The sequence below is a fragment of the Lepidochelys kempii genome, chromosome 12 (genome assembly GCF_965140265.1).
Source record: "Lepidochelys kempii isolate rLepKem1 chromosome 12, rLepKem1.hap2, whole genome shotgun sequence".
Lineage (NCBI taxonomy): Eukaryota > Metazoa > Chordata > Testudines > Cheloniidae > Lepidochelys > Lepidochelys kempii.
Genome location: NC_133267.1, coordinates 4545098 through 4559935, shown reverse-complemented (window position 1 = coordinate 4559935; position 14838 = coordinate 4545098). Strand labels below are relative to the sequence as shown.

The following is a 14838-nucleotide window of genomic DNA, read 5'->3' as shown; positions in this document are numbered from 1 at the left end:
CACCTTCCCACTCAGTATGTCATAGAACAAGCTCATGGCTTCGTTTGATCGGTACAGCTTGATGTTTTCATAGATGGTGTAAGCCCATTCAAAGGCAGAGGCGTCTCCATACCTCTTCTGGAGGTAGTTAAGGAAGAACTCTGGAAGGCTGGATTGCTTCCCTTTCTGCCAAAAAGAAGACAGCTGCTCTAGAAAACAGGTTGAGGCTGGAGGGGGCTGATCCCTTCAGAGCTGCTCCTGAGCTCCAAACACCAGAGAAGACCCAGGCCACCTTCCTTCTCTTGAGGGTGTTCACAGCTGAATGAAGCACAGAAACTCCAGCTGTCCCCTGGATCTGAGCAGTGGATATCACTCCCCATCCCTAAAAAGGAGACAGCCCAATGGCCACTCTTCAATTGGGAATGAGCACTAAATCTCCTCCTCCCACCCCACATTTGTAGGGCCCTCCATGCCCCAGGTTGGAACCACACATTTGCACATCTTGCCCTCTGCCAGCACATCTGGACACTGCCATTCTGGCCAGGGTGGGGTGGGCAGGCTTTCCCCAAACCCACCAGGTCACCCCAGGAGCAGAGCACCCCTCACCCTACTGGCTAAGAAAGGGGCCTAATCTCTGGTCTGTAGAACCATGCAGAGCACTGTTATCAGTGTCATGCTAGAAGCTTCCCTGACTCTTCCTGCTGACCACAGTGACACTCGTAACTGCCTTAAGGTCCCCTTGTGCTCAGCTTAGTTAGTAGGCTGCGCGGTACCTTGGGTGTGTAGTTTATGTCTGTTAGGCCCCTGTACCAGGATGGCTGGCACAACACCAGGGCACTTACTTGCCTAGCCATCCTGGAGACCTGGTTACAGGAGCACCATCACCCACCAGGATAGCACATCCCAGAAGTGACAGTGGGGAATGGGGGCTGGAAAACAGCAAAATGACTTGCTCCTACAGCATCCTCGGTTGACAGGGTCAGAGAGTGACACGAACTGTGGCTTAGGTGCAGCCCTGGCTTCCCAACCCCTTCCAGCCAGCAGGACTGTCCCAGTAGCTGACAGCAAGGAATCAAGTGGTTTTTAGTTATGGGGAAAAATAGGATAAAGAGAACCTGCAGATCTGCTGAAACTTTCTCTTTCCAGATCTCCTTCACGATGTTCACCACATCCTTTTTGTTTAGCTTCTTGTTCTTCACCTGGCCTTCGTACCTCAGGTACACAGGGACCTTGTCCCCTTTGCCCTAGATAATACAAGAGACCAACAGGAATTCACATCAGGTAGCAAAGAAGCTATTTCCATAGAATATGGAGCCACAGAAAAGGTTCGTGTCTCTGGGTAAGCTCACAAGGTGGGAGCCATCTGGGACAGGTTCTTTCATTCCCCGTGTTTCATAGGAAGTTCTGGTGCCGCAATGAAGCCACAAGGGTGGACATGAGTCAGTTGGAGTCTGCACTAGGCGTGTCTCCTCTTTCCTCCTTGCAGTGAACTAGATCAAACCCTTGCTACATGAGTGACTTTTCTTGTGACTCCTATCTCAACCCCATTGCACCCATGCAGCTGTGAACATGACTTCTGTGCATGCCTCACAGTACAGAACGATGTTCCTCTGACACAGATGGTGAGCGTGTCATGCAGATAAGACACACAGGCTGGGTAACCCTCCAGCCCATATTAGTGAATGGCTATTTCCCAGGGAGGAGTAACATTTCCCTGACATGGACATGCAGTTTGACGGCAGCGCCTGGCATCACTTAACATGGTGCATGTTCTGGGGGCAGTTTAGAAAGTGCACTGAATAGCTGCTAAAGAGAGTCCCTTCGCCACAAAGCGGGGGAGGGCCAAGGGCTTTAACATAACAAAAATGTGGGGACATCCTCCTGCAGTGATGCAGAGAACATCTGAGCAGAGGGTAAAATCATTCAAGCTCCTGGAGAAAACTAAGGAGGAAGAGACCTGTTGTAAGTGGGAGTCACCAACTCATGAGGGCAGGCGAAAGGAAATCTGAATCCACACGTGACAGACCAGCTGCTTAGTACAATGTAAACTGTCACAGCAACATGACCCCAGGTTCACTGAGCTGCTTGTTAGGGAGGCATCAGCAAGGAGATCTTTATATAATGACAGGTTTCAGAGTAACAGCCGTGTTAGTCTGTATTCGCAAAAAGAAAAGGAGGACTTGTGGCACCTTAGAGACTAACCAATTTATTTGAGCATAAGCTTTCGTGAGCTACAGCTCACTTCATCGGATGACGAAAGGTGCCACAAGTACTCCTTTTCTTTATATAATGCAGCATTTGTCACTTGTTTGTTTGGGGGCTAGGGAAGACACAGTGGCAAAGTGTATCTATCACAGGTTACAAGCAATAGGCAGTGTCGGCAGGGAAAGGACACCCTTAGCCCAGTAACTCCTGGGCAACAATTCCTTAGCTAATACTTTGCACTTTCAGTAGCTGCTGGTAAATCTCAACTTGGAGATTAATCTCTTAGTAAGAGGGCAACTGGTTGTCCTTGGCCTAAGGTTTCCAGCAAATGATTACTCCAACAATCTGATCTTTATGGGTCAGTATGGCAGTCATGAAAACAGCTGTGGAATTCTGAATGGGAAAGGCTCTTCCCTACTTTGCCAACAGTCAGATATGTATTACTGAGTCCTCTCACCAGAGCAAAGCAACCAAGAAAGAAACACAAATACCAGTCCAGGGAAGGAGTCTTTCTCCTTCAGCAGTCCTGTTCCTATTTCCTCCAGAAGCACATCCACCAGCTGGTCACTGGTCTTCCCCTCTTCCAGATAGCTCCACCGCACAGGCCCACCAGAAATCACCTCTGTAAGAGCAGAAACAAACACACCTGTTGAAGGAGGGAGAGTACTCCCAGCATGTCCTCCAACTGGCGTTGGTGGGAGTTTTAGATTTGTACAGATCTCTATCGGTGCTCAGCCCTTATGTTAAACACCCAATACAAAACAAGAGTCACTGAGCCCCTCCAGCTCTCAGCTCTACCCCCTCCATAAAAGCCTGTGTGGGGGAAATGGGGCTCTGCACTGTACCCAGAGGTTAACAAATGCAGCAACTCACAGCACTTTGAGATGAGATGTCCAAAGCAAATCATCATCAACGATGGTACCTGCACATTTTGCCCAGTCAGGCCGGGGCGTGGAGCTGCGCTGAACTTGCTGGAGTTTGTTGTAGAAGCAGTCTCGCTCTTCCACAGTCTCTTGGTGGATTTCCAACAGAGTGTCATACTCCTTTTGGAGGTCATCAAAATCCTTCTGCAGGACTTCCATCTAACATAAGGGAAAGTGGGGCAGAGATAAACCAGTGCTGATGACTCTGGACTTCTTGCAGTTATTCAATCCCTTTTCAGACTGAATTTTAGACCAGAGCTGGCCAAAGAGCAGCATAGGCGAGCCCCGGTTAGTCCACAGCTTTCTAGAGTATGGCTGCTCATCTTCAGAATGGAGGTGGAGCCCCAGAATGCAATATTCCACTTGGCCACCCAGATCAAGCAGAGCATGTTTTGCTGGGACTTGTAGCCTCTGAAAGCTGCCACACTAACGGGAAATTGCTGCTTTTTAAAGGTGAACTGCAAAGAATTTTTGTAAAGTTTTTTTTTTTTTTTGGGGGGGGGGGGGTTATGGTGTAAAATGGGGCTTGAATGGGGCTTTATTTTTTGTTCTTTAAGAAAAAGGTCTTGGGGGCACGGTGCCTGTGGCAGACCAGGTGCCAGCTCATGCCAAAGTCCCCATGCCTCAGTTGAACACTGTCAAATACCTACCTGGGATCAGTCTGACTCCTGTGTTTATAGTGTTGTTAAAATAGGTATTAGAATTTGTCAGGGTTCCTTCCCCACTCTGAACTCGAGGGTACAGATGTAGGGACCCGCATGAAAGCCCCCCCTAACTTTATTTCTACCAGCTTAGGTTAAAGCCTGGTACGCTGCCGCCACCAAGCAATTTAACAAAGAATCAGGGAAGAGAGCACTTGGAGACGTCTTCCCCCAAAATATCCCCCCAAGCCTTACACACCCCCTTTCCTGGGGAGGCTTGAGAATAATATCCTAACCAACTGGTTACAAAATGGTCGAAGACCCAGACCCCTGGGTCTTGGAACAATGGAAAAATCAGTCAGGTTCTTAAAAGAAGGATTTTATTTAAAAAACAAAGAGAGAGATAAAAATCACCTCTGTAAAATCAGGATGGAAAATACTTTACAGGGTATTCAGATTCAAAACACAGAGGATCCCCCTCTGGACAAACCTTAAAGTTACAGAAAACAGGAATAAACCTCCCTCTTAACACTGGGAAAATTCACATAAACCAAAAGATAAACTAATCCGCCTTGCCTGGCTCACCTCTACTGGTTGCAATATTGGAGACTTGGATTGTTGGATCATATTAAAGAAGTTCTGTATTAAAATCACAAATGAGTTTGATTCCCCAGAGTTTAAATTCCAGGGTATTACTAATTAAGGGGTCTCTTGGTTTTTGGTGCTGTTTCTCTCCCTCTGTGTGTGAAACTTGCAAGCTGCTAATTGCGTTAGTACATTCTAAGACAGAGTCTGTTCTCAAAGCAATTCACAGAGAGAGAGACTCAAAGCAATACCCTGTAACAACAGAAACAGCACCCAGAGACTCCCCACCCTTTTGTTGTATTAACCATTGTGATTAAAATAGAGATAGAGGATGTATGTGGATGGATGCTTGGTGTGGATAATAACTGAATGATCAGGGAGGTGCCAGCCTAAGAATCCAGTGTCCATCGGCTGAAGAAGGCGTCAAGTGGAAATAACCAGAGGACCCCCCCCCCCGGAGGGCAGACTGGAATCCACCCAACAGCCTCAAGAATGGGAGAACCAAAGAACAAGATAACATCTTGGAGCCGTCAGGAATGTGCTATCTGCTGATTGATTCAGCAACAGCATGATGAAGCAATTCCCATAGACTGGCATAGGAAGAAATTCCTATAAAAATAGACTCTAAAAAGTGAGAACTTTGGGGTCTGATTCTGCAAACCAACTTCCAGGAGCATCAGATGAGCATCTGACAAGGCCCTGCTCCCTCCTCATGTCCAGGCCACCTGGCCAGTGGCTTGGCATGAGCAACTCTAAGGCTGGTAACTATGATAACAACCTTACAGAACCTGTGTGTGTGTGTGTGTGTGTGTGTGAATGAATGAATGAATGTGAGAATAAATTTGAGATTGAATGGAATGTTATAACTATAACTAACTGCTTACTATGATTCTTTCTGTATTCACAATAAATGTGGTATTTTGCCTTTTTCCCTTTAATAAGATCCTGCTGGTTTTTATTTTATTGGTACAACAGGATTAGGATGGGTTGGAGAAGATGGATTTCTGTCTGGCCTCTCTCAGTCCCAAGAGAGAACAATCACATAAACAAAGAGCACAAACAAACCCTCTTCTCCCACCCCCCAGATTTGAAAGTATCTTTTGTCCCCATTGGTTCCTTTGGTCAGCTGCCAACCAGGTTATTTGAGCTTCTTAACCCTTTACAGGTAAGGAGGAATTTTAGGCTATTCTCATGGTTATGACAGAATTATAGAGGTGAGTTTAGTGTTTGGACATTACTGAATGCTTGTGAGTTGCTGCCTGCATTCATCTCACCTTATAAGAGCTGTATCCCATATGATAAGGTAATGGTTGAGTGTTTGCATTATAAGCCTATGTAAATCACCAGACGGAGAGACATTAACTAGTCTGAAATGCTGGCCTCCAATATAAGTTTTTATGTCCTGCCCAACAAGGAAGGCCCATCAACACCAGACAGACTAGAAAGGAACATTAAAGAAGGTATAAGACTTTGTTGTTTGCTCTCCTTCCACTGCATGAAGAGGAGTCTTGCAAGTGAATTCCTCCCATCAGTTGAGTTTGCATCTCAAAGCTGAAATGGTGAAGGGAATAAAAAGCCCTAAGAACAAGGAACTGTATCTTTATGCTAGTTGGACTCCTCGGAACCACAATTACTAGGCATAAGCAAAAGTTCCCCAGCTGCTTAGCCTGGGTTAGCTCTAAAGGACATACAGAACTTGCTTATCACAGAAGCTTCTGTTAGTTTGGAAACTTAAGATTGTAACTCATTTGTGTGCATCTATGTTTAGGTGCTATAACCATGTAAATAAAACTTATTTCCTTTTCCTGTTAATAAAACTGAATATAGTTTATTATAGAATAGGCTACCAGTCTTGTCTTTGGTGTGAGATCTAAGATGCAATTGACCTGGGGCAAGACAGATTGGAGCACCCCAGGGGGACTGTCTGTGACTCCATGGCCGGCTGTTATAATGCCTGAGGAGTTCACACTTCATAATTGGTTGGTGAAATCTAGGTGTAGAACTCGAAGCTACATTGGGGTTTGTGCCCTGGTTCGTAACACTCTGCCTTGAGGTTGCAACCCGCGCTCTTGAACCAATGCAGGACAGCTTGACATGCATCTGTTTGTTACTTGAGAAATATCTGGTCTGAAGTGACCTGTTTTTGCTATCAGTCCTCCTGAAGGGTGGAAGCACTAGCAAGATTATGACTGAAACCCAAACCTTGAGAGGGAGAGAAAGGGAGTTTTATTCACACCTTCATTGTTTATGACTCTGTTTATGATATCTATAACTCAAACTCCTGGGAGAAAAGTTCTCTTTGTGAAAGATCCAACACCTGCTTCCCTGTAACTGAAGGCTGAGAGCCTTTGCTCCAGCAAAAATAGATACATTAGAAATACTAAGCCTTATGTAATAACCAGGCAGAAAAGCTTCAGAAACCTGCCAGGCCTCAACCCCTCAGAGGGAAGCAAAACAGGTGCATGCACTATATATATTTTTTGCAGTTCACCTTTAATGCAAATTTGGGCACCCCCAAACTAGACCCCTTGCATAGATACATCAACTTTCTTCCAGTGCATCAGGCAGCTCTTTGCTCTTTCAGAGGAGAGGAGTTACTCTGAGCCAAGCCCCCTCCACACCCCCATTCTCTCCTTTGCACCCTGACCAATGGCAGGAATGATACTGAAACAACCAGGAGGCTTGCTACAGATTGACTGAGCGATTCCTTGCTCTAGGGTCTAGTCCAGCTGGGAGCTGGGTTGAATGGCCTCTTCTAGCCCATGACAGCTCAGGAACAGGGCTAAGCCTAGGACTTTGCTCGTTTTTGTTCATTATGTCCTTTGCTGCACTGTAGGAAAACAGGCGCTGCTCCTGTGTGTGCACTGCCAGCCGAGTGCTCACACTGTTTGCTCCGAAAAGGAGGCAAACAAACAAAGCGAGCCACCTACAACAGAAGCTATTTAAGCCCTCAGTCCAGCTTGGGGAAATGTCTTCAGTCCACTAGCAGCATGGTGACCCTGGAGTCACAGAAGACTAAGGAACCCATTTCATATCTGAGGGAAATGCAGCAGCACCACCAAGCAGACACAGAAAACTACCAGCTGAGTCCTTCTTTCAGTAAGCAGAACTATGGAGAGGGCTGTGGTGTAAGATATACCTACTTCATTAATTGATTTCACCACTGTTTTACAGCACTACACGCAGCTAAACTTGACTCTCTCTTATTAGCAGTAAGAGAGCCGGCAATGCAGTAGGATATTTATGCTAATCAACACGTATCCAACTCTGTCTATTACTGTTAATACACCATGGCAAAACCAACAGTGCTTCGAATCCAGCTGTTCAGAGATGGCTCTTTAATTGTTCTATGGGAAGCCCCAATCAAGGGGATGAGACATTTATTTGTGGGGAGGAATTAAACAATGTACTGAAATATTGCTAAGGCTGAGATCCAAACTGTCAACAAGCAGGCACTTCTGCGTTACCATTTCATCCCTACCTTATCTCCTTGTGCCAACAGACAAGAGCCAGCTGCAATGGGACAAGTTAGGGTTGGAGTGAGCACCTCCTGGCTTTACTTAGTCTAGCCTGCACCCCAATTTACAGGATGGCATTTGTGTGGTAGACACAGCCTTATGATCACCTTCTCAAACAGATCAGAATATTTTTTCTCCTGCGATTCGAAGTCTCTCCTGGGTACAACGTCTCCATAATCTGCTTTCATCGTGTTCAGCTCCACCTGGGCTTTCGTGAGGTCCTGCCGAGCTATCTTCAACGCCAGCGTTACCTTGACCAAGTCTTCACCCTTGACGTCTTTAAACAACAATCATCAATGCACAGTCAGATGGAGGGCCGTGACCGCAAGCCCAGCTCTCTGGAGGCACGTTCTCAAGTGAGCGTTATTAAAGCCCTCAGGGGTTCTGATGTGTTGTCCCTACTGATGCAATGCTGCAGTCCTGGTGCTCCCAGCTTTTGACAGTTCAAGAGTCACATGAGTCTGGCTGGGTCTGGAGCCCATCTGCTCACGGCATGAGAATCTCCAGTCCTCTTGTGAATGTCAGTCCTGCCTGGGGGGGGGGGGGAGGAACCCCCATCTGACTGGCTGCCTTCCCCACTGCCCCACCTCCTGGGGAAGAGCAGCCAATCAGGGCTTCTGCAGGGGGCAGGCAGAACTCTCTCCCCTTTCCCCAGAAGCTGACACTGCACTCACAGGATGAAGGTGGAGGGAAGAGAGAACTAAAGAGCACAGCAGCTTAGGGTGGCTCCATCCCTTCTTCCCCCCTCCCCTCCTGTGAGCAACAGGAGCAGGATGGTGCCTCTGCACCACCTGGAACACCCTGCCTCGGAGCAGGAAGGTGGGTTGAAGAACCCAGGAGCTATAGGAGGAGCAAATGTGGGACTGGGAGGGCAGATCTGATGTGGGGCTGAGGAGGTGCACAGTTAATTGCTGGGCTGAATGAGGAGCAGATGTGGAGCTGCTCTTCCAGAATGGAGGAGGAGGAGGAAGGGGACTGGAGAGTAGCTGGAAGCTTCGCACAGCACGGCCAGAATTTGGGAGACTCAGCAGTGCTGTAATGGCCATATACACAAGGGGTGGGGGTGGAACCCCTCTCAATCTGCCCTTCCTGCTTGACTTGTGAACCACTGATAAGTACTCTCTGGAAATGGTTTTCCAACCAGTTATGCACCCACTTTATAGTAGCTCCATCTAGGTTATATTTCCCTTGTTTGTTTATGAGAAGGTCATATGTATGTATTTATGCAAACACTTATTTGCATAGCCCTTCAATCCCCATTGGTGCCTCTGGCTGCTATTGTAATGCAAACATTCAATACTAAAATCAGGACTAATAAAGAACAAGAAGAAAGGCTACTTACCAGTAACTGTATTTCTTGGAGTAAATTATCTTTGCGGACCCACATTCCCTGCCCTCCTTACCCATATTCAAAGTCCCAGGCTGAATTTTGGGTTAGCGGGAAAGGACAGAGCAGAAGCAGGGATGTGCTGTCTTTGGGTCTGAACATTCAAATCCATATATGGGGCGCTCATGTGGACACCTAGCTATTGTTTTCCAGCAAGTTCCCAAACAGCAGCACTGGGGGTGACTCTGCAGGGGCCACCTACTCAATCACTATCACAGGTAAATAACCTGGCTGGCACAAACTCAGAGCAGTTTTGTAAACACAAATGCTCAAGATCCTTGACTTCCAGAAGGTTCGCTGGTTCGGAGGGATCGACCCTGCAGCCTGCCTGTCACAAGATCCTTGAGCACCAACAACTTCCACTGAAGTCAAATAGCACTAAGGGCTCTCAGCACCTTGCAGAATCTGGCCCTGCAATACCTGTTTCGTTAAGTAGCGGGTGAGTGCTGAGTCTTCCGTGCAATGTTGGTTATATGGCTCTGGATTTGGGGCTTGTTGCAGGATAAGCTCTTACAAAAATTTGCTTTCTCTACCTTGGACTTGGCGAAGCGACATTTCCAACTGCTGATTGCGCATTTCATTCAGGTCTGCTAGCAGCAGCTTGCGTGCGTCACACTCATTAATGTAGCGCATGTATTCCTTGGCCATATTCTTCCGCAGCATGTTCACCTGCAGGGGACAGGATACTGGGCTGACCACTGCACTCAAGCTCTCAGATACTGTAGAAATGAGCACCACTGAAAAGCCCATGAGAAAACTAATCGTTCTGTCTTCAGATCCGGGTTTGAATAGTGTGCAGTAAATAAGGCCTGGGGCCACACACAGAACAATGAGGAGAAAACTAAATATTGAATAGCTGCTCATTCTCTGAGCACTGTCCACCCTGTGCACTGAATGAGGCAGGCTCCTGCGGGAAAACAGCATGTGATCATGTACTTAAAGCCTGTATCATAATGCATATGCACCAGGGGGTCAAATTAAGGTTGCAAAGGCAGCATTAATTTTGGCATTTCCTTCCTTTTGAGTGATTGACTTTGCAACCTTAATAGCATTCTTTGACTTTTTTTGGTAGTAACATCGTACATATACAAAGATAGCTTAAACCACCTTTGTCCATCTCCCTCCCCGCCCCCACTCCCCCATCGTCTGAACCTCTGAGAGGCTTGGCACAGAATCTAGCCCCAGCTTCCATTCCCAGATCTGCCAGAAGTGACGTTGTGCAGCCTCTCGGTTACCCCAGCTGTACAATGCAGGGGCATGAGGCTCTGCTCATCAAGAAGGGCTGTGAAGTGCACAGCAGCATAAGCACCAGTCAGTGAGGAGCTGAGACTGGAACTCATGGTCTGCGCCTGCCTGGTGCCCAGAACTCCTTCCCCCAGTGGTTAAAATAGACTGAAATAGGAGCGAGTTTTCACTGCACAAGCCAAGGAGCAGTAAGTGGGGTGGCGAGTTGCACCTTCAAGCCAAGTAGAGGAGGGGGAGTTTGACCTTTTGCATTTAGAGAGTGCTGAGCTTCCCACACTTACCTTTACTTGCCTAACCCCTGCCTTTCCCTAGCCCAACGGGGTGACAACAGCTGCTGCTGCTGCACCATCCCCCCAGTCAGGAGTTCTAGCTCTGTGGCTGCAAGAAGCATGCTTAGTGTGGAGGGACAGCATGTTAGGAAGCACTGTGTGGCTGGAGCATGCTCAGTGAAGATGGACTGGTTGGAGATTTTAGCTAAAGTTCAACTAAGTATGTGCAAATGTGATGCTCTGTAGTCATAAGTCAGCTAAATCTGGGTGGATTTTCATGAGGCCAGCAAAAGGCACTTCCTCAACCCCTGCCCCATTTAAAGTTCCCGCTTCAAACCCTGGAGGTGCCAGAGCTCCTTAAAGAAACAACTGAATATATCTTTTGACAGTGTCAAAACTATACCCATTTTCTCCTAACTTCTCTTTTAGAAACAGCTGTCATGGAGTCACCGGCGTGCTGCTCTGGAACTACTTCATACGAAGCCAGTCAGGACTCTGGGGGAGCCGCCTCCTCTCTCTGAGCTTACTGTCACCTGGGCAAGAAGCTTACACAGCTTCGACCTTCCTGGGTCTGACCTCGGAGCATTCAGCATCCCCTTCCACATTGGGCGCTTCCCGCAGTGAGTCCTCCCAGGCGGGGCTCATGGGGAAGCCAGAGGGCCCTGCACCCCAACTCCGCAGTCAGACAGGACTCTCAGGCAGTCAGTAAAACAGAAGGTTTATTAGTCCATAAGAACACAGTGTAGGACAGAACTTGTTAGCATAGAAATCAGTGACTTTCAGTCAAGTCCATCTTGCGGGGACGGGAGCCCAGAGCCAGGGCTCTGCTCCTTCTCCTGTGTCATAAGCCAGTGGAGACTCATCCTGGGCCCTGCCCTGCCCTGCCCGTGGCTCCTCCTCTGGCCTTTGTCTCGCTTCCCAGGCCAAGAATCACCGCATCCCCCTCCTAGGTCTCAGGTTACTATAGCATTGTTACAGGCAGCGGGAGCAGCCTCCGCAAAAGTCACACTCCCTATTCCCACCACCTAGACATTGGTGCAATACACACGGAAAGTGAGGTACACAGAGCATTCATGCAAAACAGTAAGACTCACATAGGCTCATATACAACATAACAAGGGAAAATCCCCACTTCGTCACAATAGCTTAACTCAGTTCTTGCTGAAACTTAAAAAAAATCCACGAGGCAGTGTGATGGGATGTCCACCCCACACAAGGCTGAAGGAGTTAAGGTAGCTACATGGGCCAATTAACCTCCTTGGCTGCACCTGGAGGACGAGCCTGGGAGCAACTCAGACTAATTAGAGACAAGGCTCTGCTGGACAGGAACTGGAGGGGCCTGTATAAAATCCAGGAGCTGAGAGCAGCTGTGGGTGGCAGAGTGAAAAGCTACAGTCACTCCTGAGGTGAGAGAAGGCAAGGTAGGAAGTAGCTCCAGGATAGGACTGTACTGACCTTGACTGCTTGTTGTAAGGTCCCTGGGCTGGAATCCTGTGCAGAGGGCATGCCTGGATTCCCCTACCAGCCACTGGAGAAGTGGCACCATTAAGAGGGCAGTGAAAGAGAAGACTGCCTAAGACAGTGGGTCCTGAGAGATGTTGATACAGTGGAAGGGAAGGGGACAGTGAACAGAGGACCAAGCCACAAAGTGGGAGCAGATGAATCCTGAGGGTGTGAAAGTGCTGGAGTACAATGGCAGGAAGTGGTATTGACCTTGCAGAGCAAATCCCCAGATAGGGCCAGAAGGAGGTACTCTATCAGAGAGTAGAGCACCCTGGTGACAAACAGACACCTCATATTCTAGCCTGAGCAGTTTGTTTGACAAAGTTATAAGCAACTGAAAACTTATAAATGGAAAATGTAAGGCAGCCTTCACTGTAAGTGTCACTACCAGCATCACCTACAATAAAGTGAATGATAGATGCAATATGGACAGGTAGAGACAGGTACACCCACACCCATATAAATGGAAGTGGGAGTCATGTGACAAACTTTGGAGCCATGAGGTCAATTGCATTTCACAAGCACTTCTGACTGGCTCTCTGCCCACTAACTCACCTCCCCTGGAACTCATCTAGTATTCCACAGTTCTTAGCAAATTAAGCCATTTTAAATATTTCCTCCTTCTCCCCGAAATGGGGATTTCCCCACAGAAAATCAATCTGCCCAAAATCCAGGCCAGAAACATCCTTTCTAGATGTAAAAATGTCATGGCTTTTTTCTGATCTGATCTTCATCCCACTGGAAGAGGGAGAATTAGAGCAGGACCCAGTGGTCACTTCCAGCTCTGCAGGGCCATGAGACATTGGTGTTTATCATCAAGTCAGTTTTTAGAACTCTCTTAGATTACTACTAATAGGCTAATACTAATACTCTCTTTTAGATTACTCTAATAGGTTTTGTTATGGGGTTGATATAAACATTTTCTCAACACTCACGAGGGAGGATCTAAATAACTCATTTGTGGCTTTGTCACGTGTCAGTAATGTGCCTATCCCACGTATTGTGTACACAGACACAGTGAATAGTATTGACATGATGGCTGGGGAAGACACTGCAACAGGGCCACCCAGAGGATTCAGTGGGCCTGGGGTCTTTGGCAGCAGGGGTTCTTCTGCTCCAGGTCTTCGGGGCACTTCGACAAAGATATGGAGCAGAAGGATCCCCGCTGCCGAAGACCCAGAGTGGAAGAAGCAGCGGTGGGTCCTTCAGTCCGGGTGTGTTCGGCAGCACAGAAAGACCCCTGCCGCTGAATTGCCACCGAAAACTCTCGTGGGGGCCTGGGGCAAATTGCCCCACCCCTCTGGGTGGCCCTGCACTGCCATCTCTAGGGTTGGCAGTTCATAGCCCTGGCACCCCTGGGCTTGCTGCATCAGTTATGAAAGTGTAAAAATTGCTTGAGCCCTGACACTCTTTCATTACAAATTAAGCACCAGGGAAGACAGACCTACATCCACAACTCAGAAGAGTTTTGACAGCATAGCACAGTGGAACGTGCCATCTGCAGGGAACACTGTGATGGAGACCTCTGCATTAGCACTGAATCAGGCTGAGCACGCCAAATCATCAGCACCTTACGAGGCCTATGGCTGCTCCCATTGATTCAGTGGGAGCAGGATCGGGCTGTCTGGGACTAGATGCATAAGGCTGGGGTGGGAAACATCTGGTTGACCATTTTACCTGAGTCTGCAGGGAGCCCTTCTCCTCCTCCATTTTGTCGATAAGCTTTAACAAATACAGTTTCTCTTTCTTCAGCTTGGTTATTTCAGCTTTCTCCTCCTCCTGGAGTGCCACGATCTGCCGGGTGCACTCATCTGACACACACACCAGCATTGCCTTCAAGGGCTCCAGGGAGCGGATCTTCTCCCTCAGGTGAGCTAAAGGAGGAAAGGGTGGGCTCTCTAATTAAGGACTCAACAGGGCTATGGAATTAGGCAGAAGACTCAATCTAAGAACTACTGTTCAATACTGGAACCTGTGACAAAACCAGCAAGTTTTTCCTCCACCTGCTATGGTGAACAGCTGAGGGCTGGCTTTCTTTGGGATTCTAGCTTCTGGGACTATATTCTGCTGATCTCTCTTCCTACAGGTCTAAGCTCCATGTGGGCTGCTGATCTTAATACACTGCTATTTATATTAAAAAGAAAAGGAGTACTGGTGGCACCTTAGAGACAAACACATTTATTTGAGCATAAGCTTTCGTGAGCTACAGCTCACTTCATCGGATGCATAAAGTGGAAAGTACAGTGAGGAGATTTTATATACACACAGACCATGAAAAAAATATACATTGTAAGGAGAGTGATCACTTAAGATGAGCTATTACCAGCAGGAGAGTGGGGTGGGGGGAGAGAGAACCTTTTGAAGTGATAATCAAGGTGGGCCATTTCCAGCACATTTCCAGGAGTTAACAAGAACATCTGAGGAACAGTGTTGGGGGGGGGGGGAGGAATAAACAAGGGGAAATAGTTTCACTTAGTATAATGACTCAACCACTCCCAGTCTCTATTCAAGCCTAAGTTAATTTTATCCAATTTGCAAATTAATTCCAATTCAGCAGTCTCTCGTTGGAGTCTGTTTTTGAGG

The 14838-nt window shown here is 47.6% G+C and overlaps 1 protein-coding gene across 3 annotated transcripts in view; it reads right to left on the bottom strand.

The window, feature by feature from the left end:
• The window catches only part of TSNAXIP1 (translin associated factor X interacting protein 1), a 64455-nt gene that overhangs the window by 13125 nt on the left and 36492 nt on the right, over window positions 1–14838 (bottom strand). For 2 of the 3 annotated variants that reach the window (XM_073307226.1, XM_073307228.1), the window contains exons 6-12: window positions 13933–14129; window positions 9772–9907; window positions 7959–8128; window positions 3107–3266; window positions 2676–2806; window positions 1095–1223; window positions 4–165 (exon numbers count right to left, since the gene is read on the bottom strand). In XM_073307226.1, the coding sequence (XP_073163327.1) occupies window positions 4–165; window positions 1095–1223; window positions 2676–2806; window positions 3107–3266; window positions 7959–8128; window positions 9772–9907; window positions 13933–14129 (1085 nt within the window). The remainder of the gene's footprint in view (window positions 1–3; window positions 166–1094; window positions 1224–2675; window positions 2807–3106; window positions 3267–7958; window positions 8129–9771; window positions 9908–13932; window positions 14130–14838) is intronic. The other variant, XM_073307227.1, reaches the window with a different exon arrangement.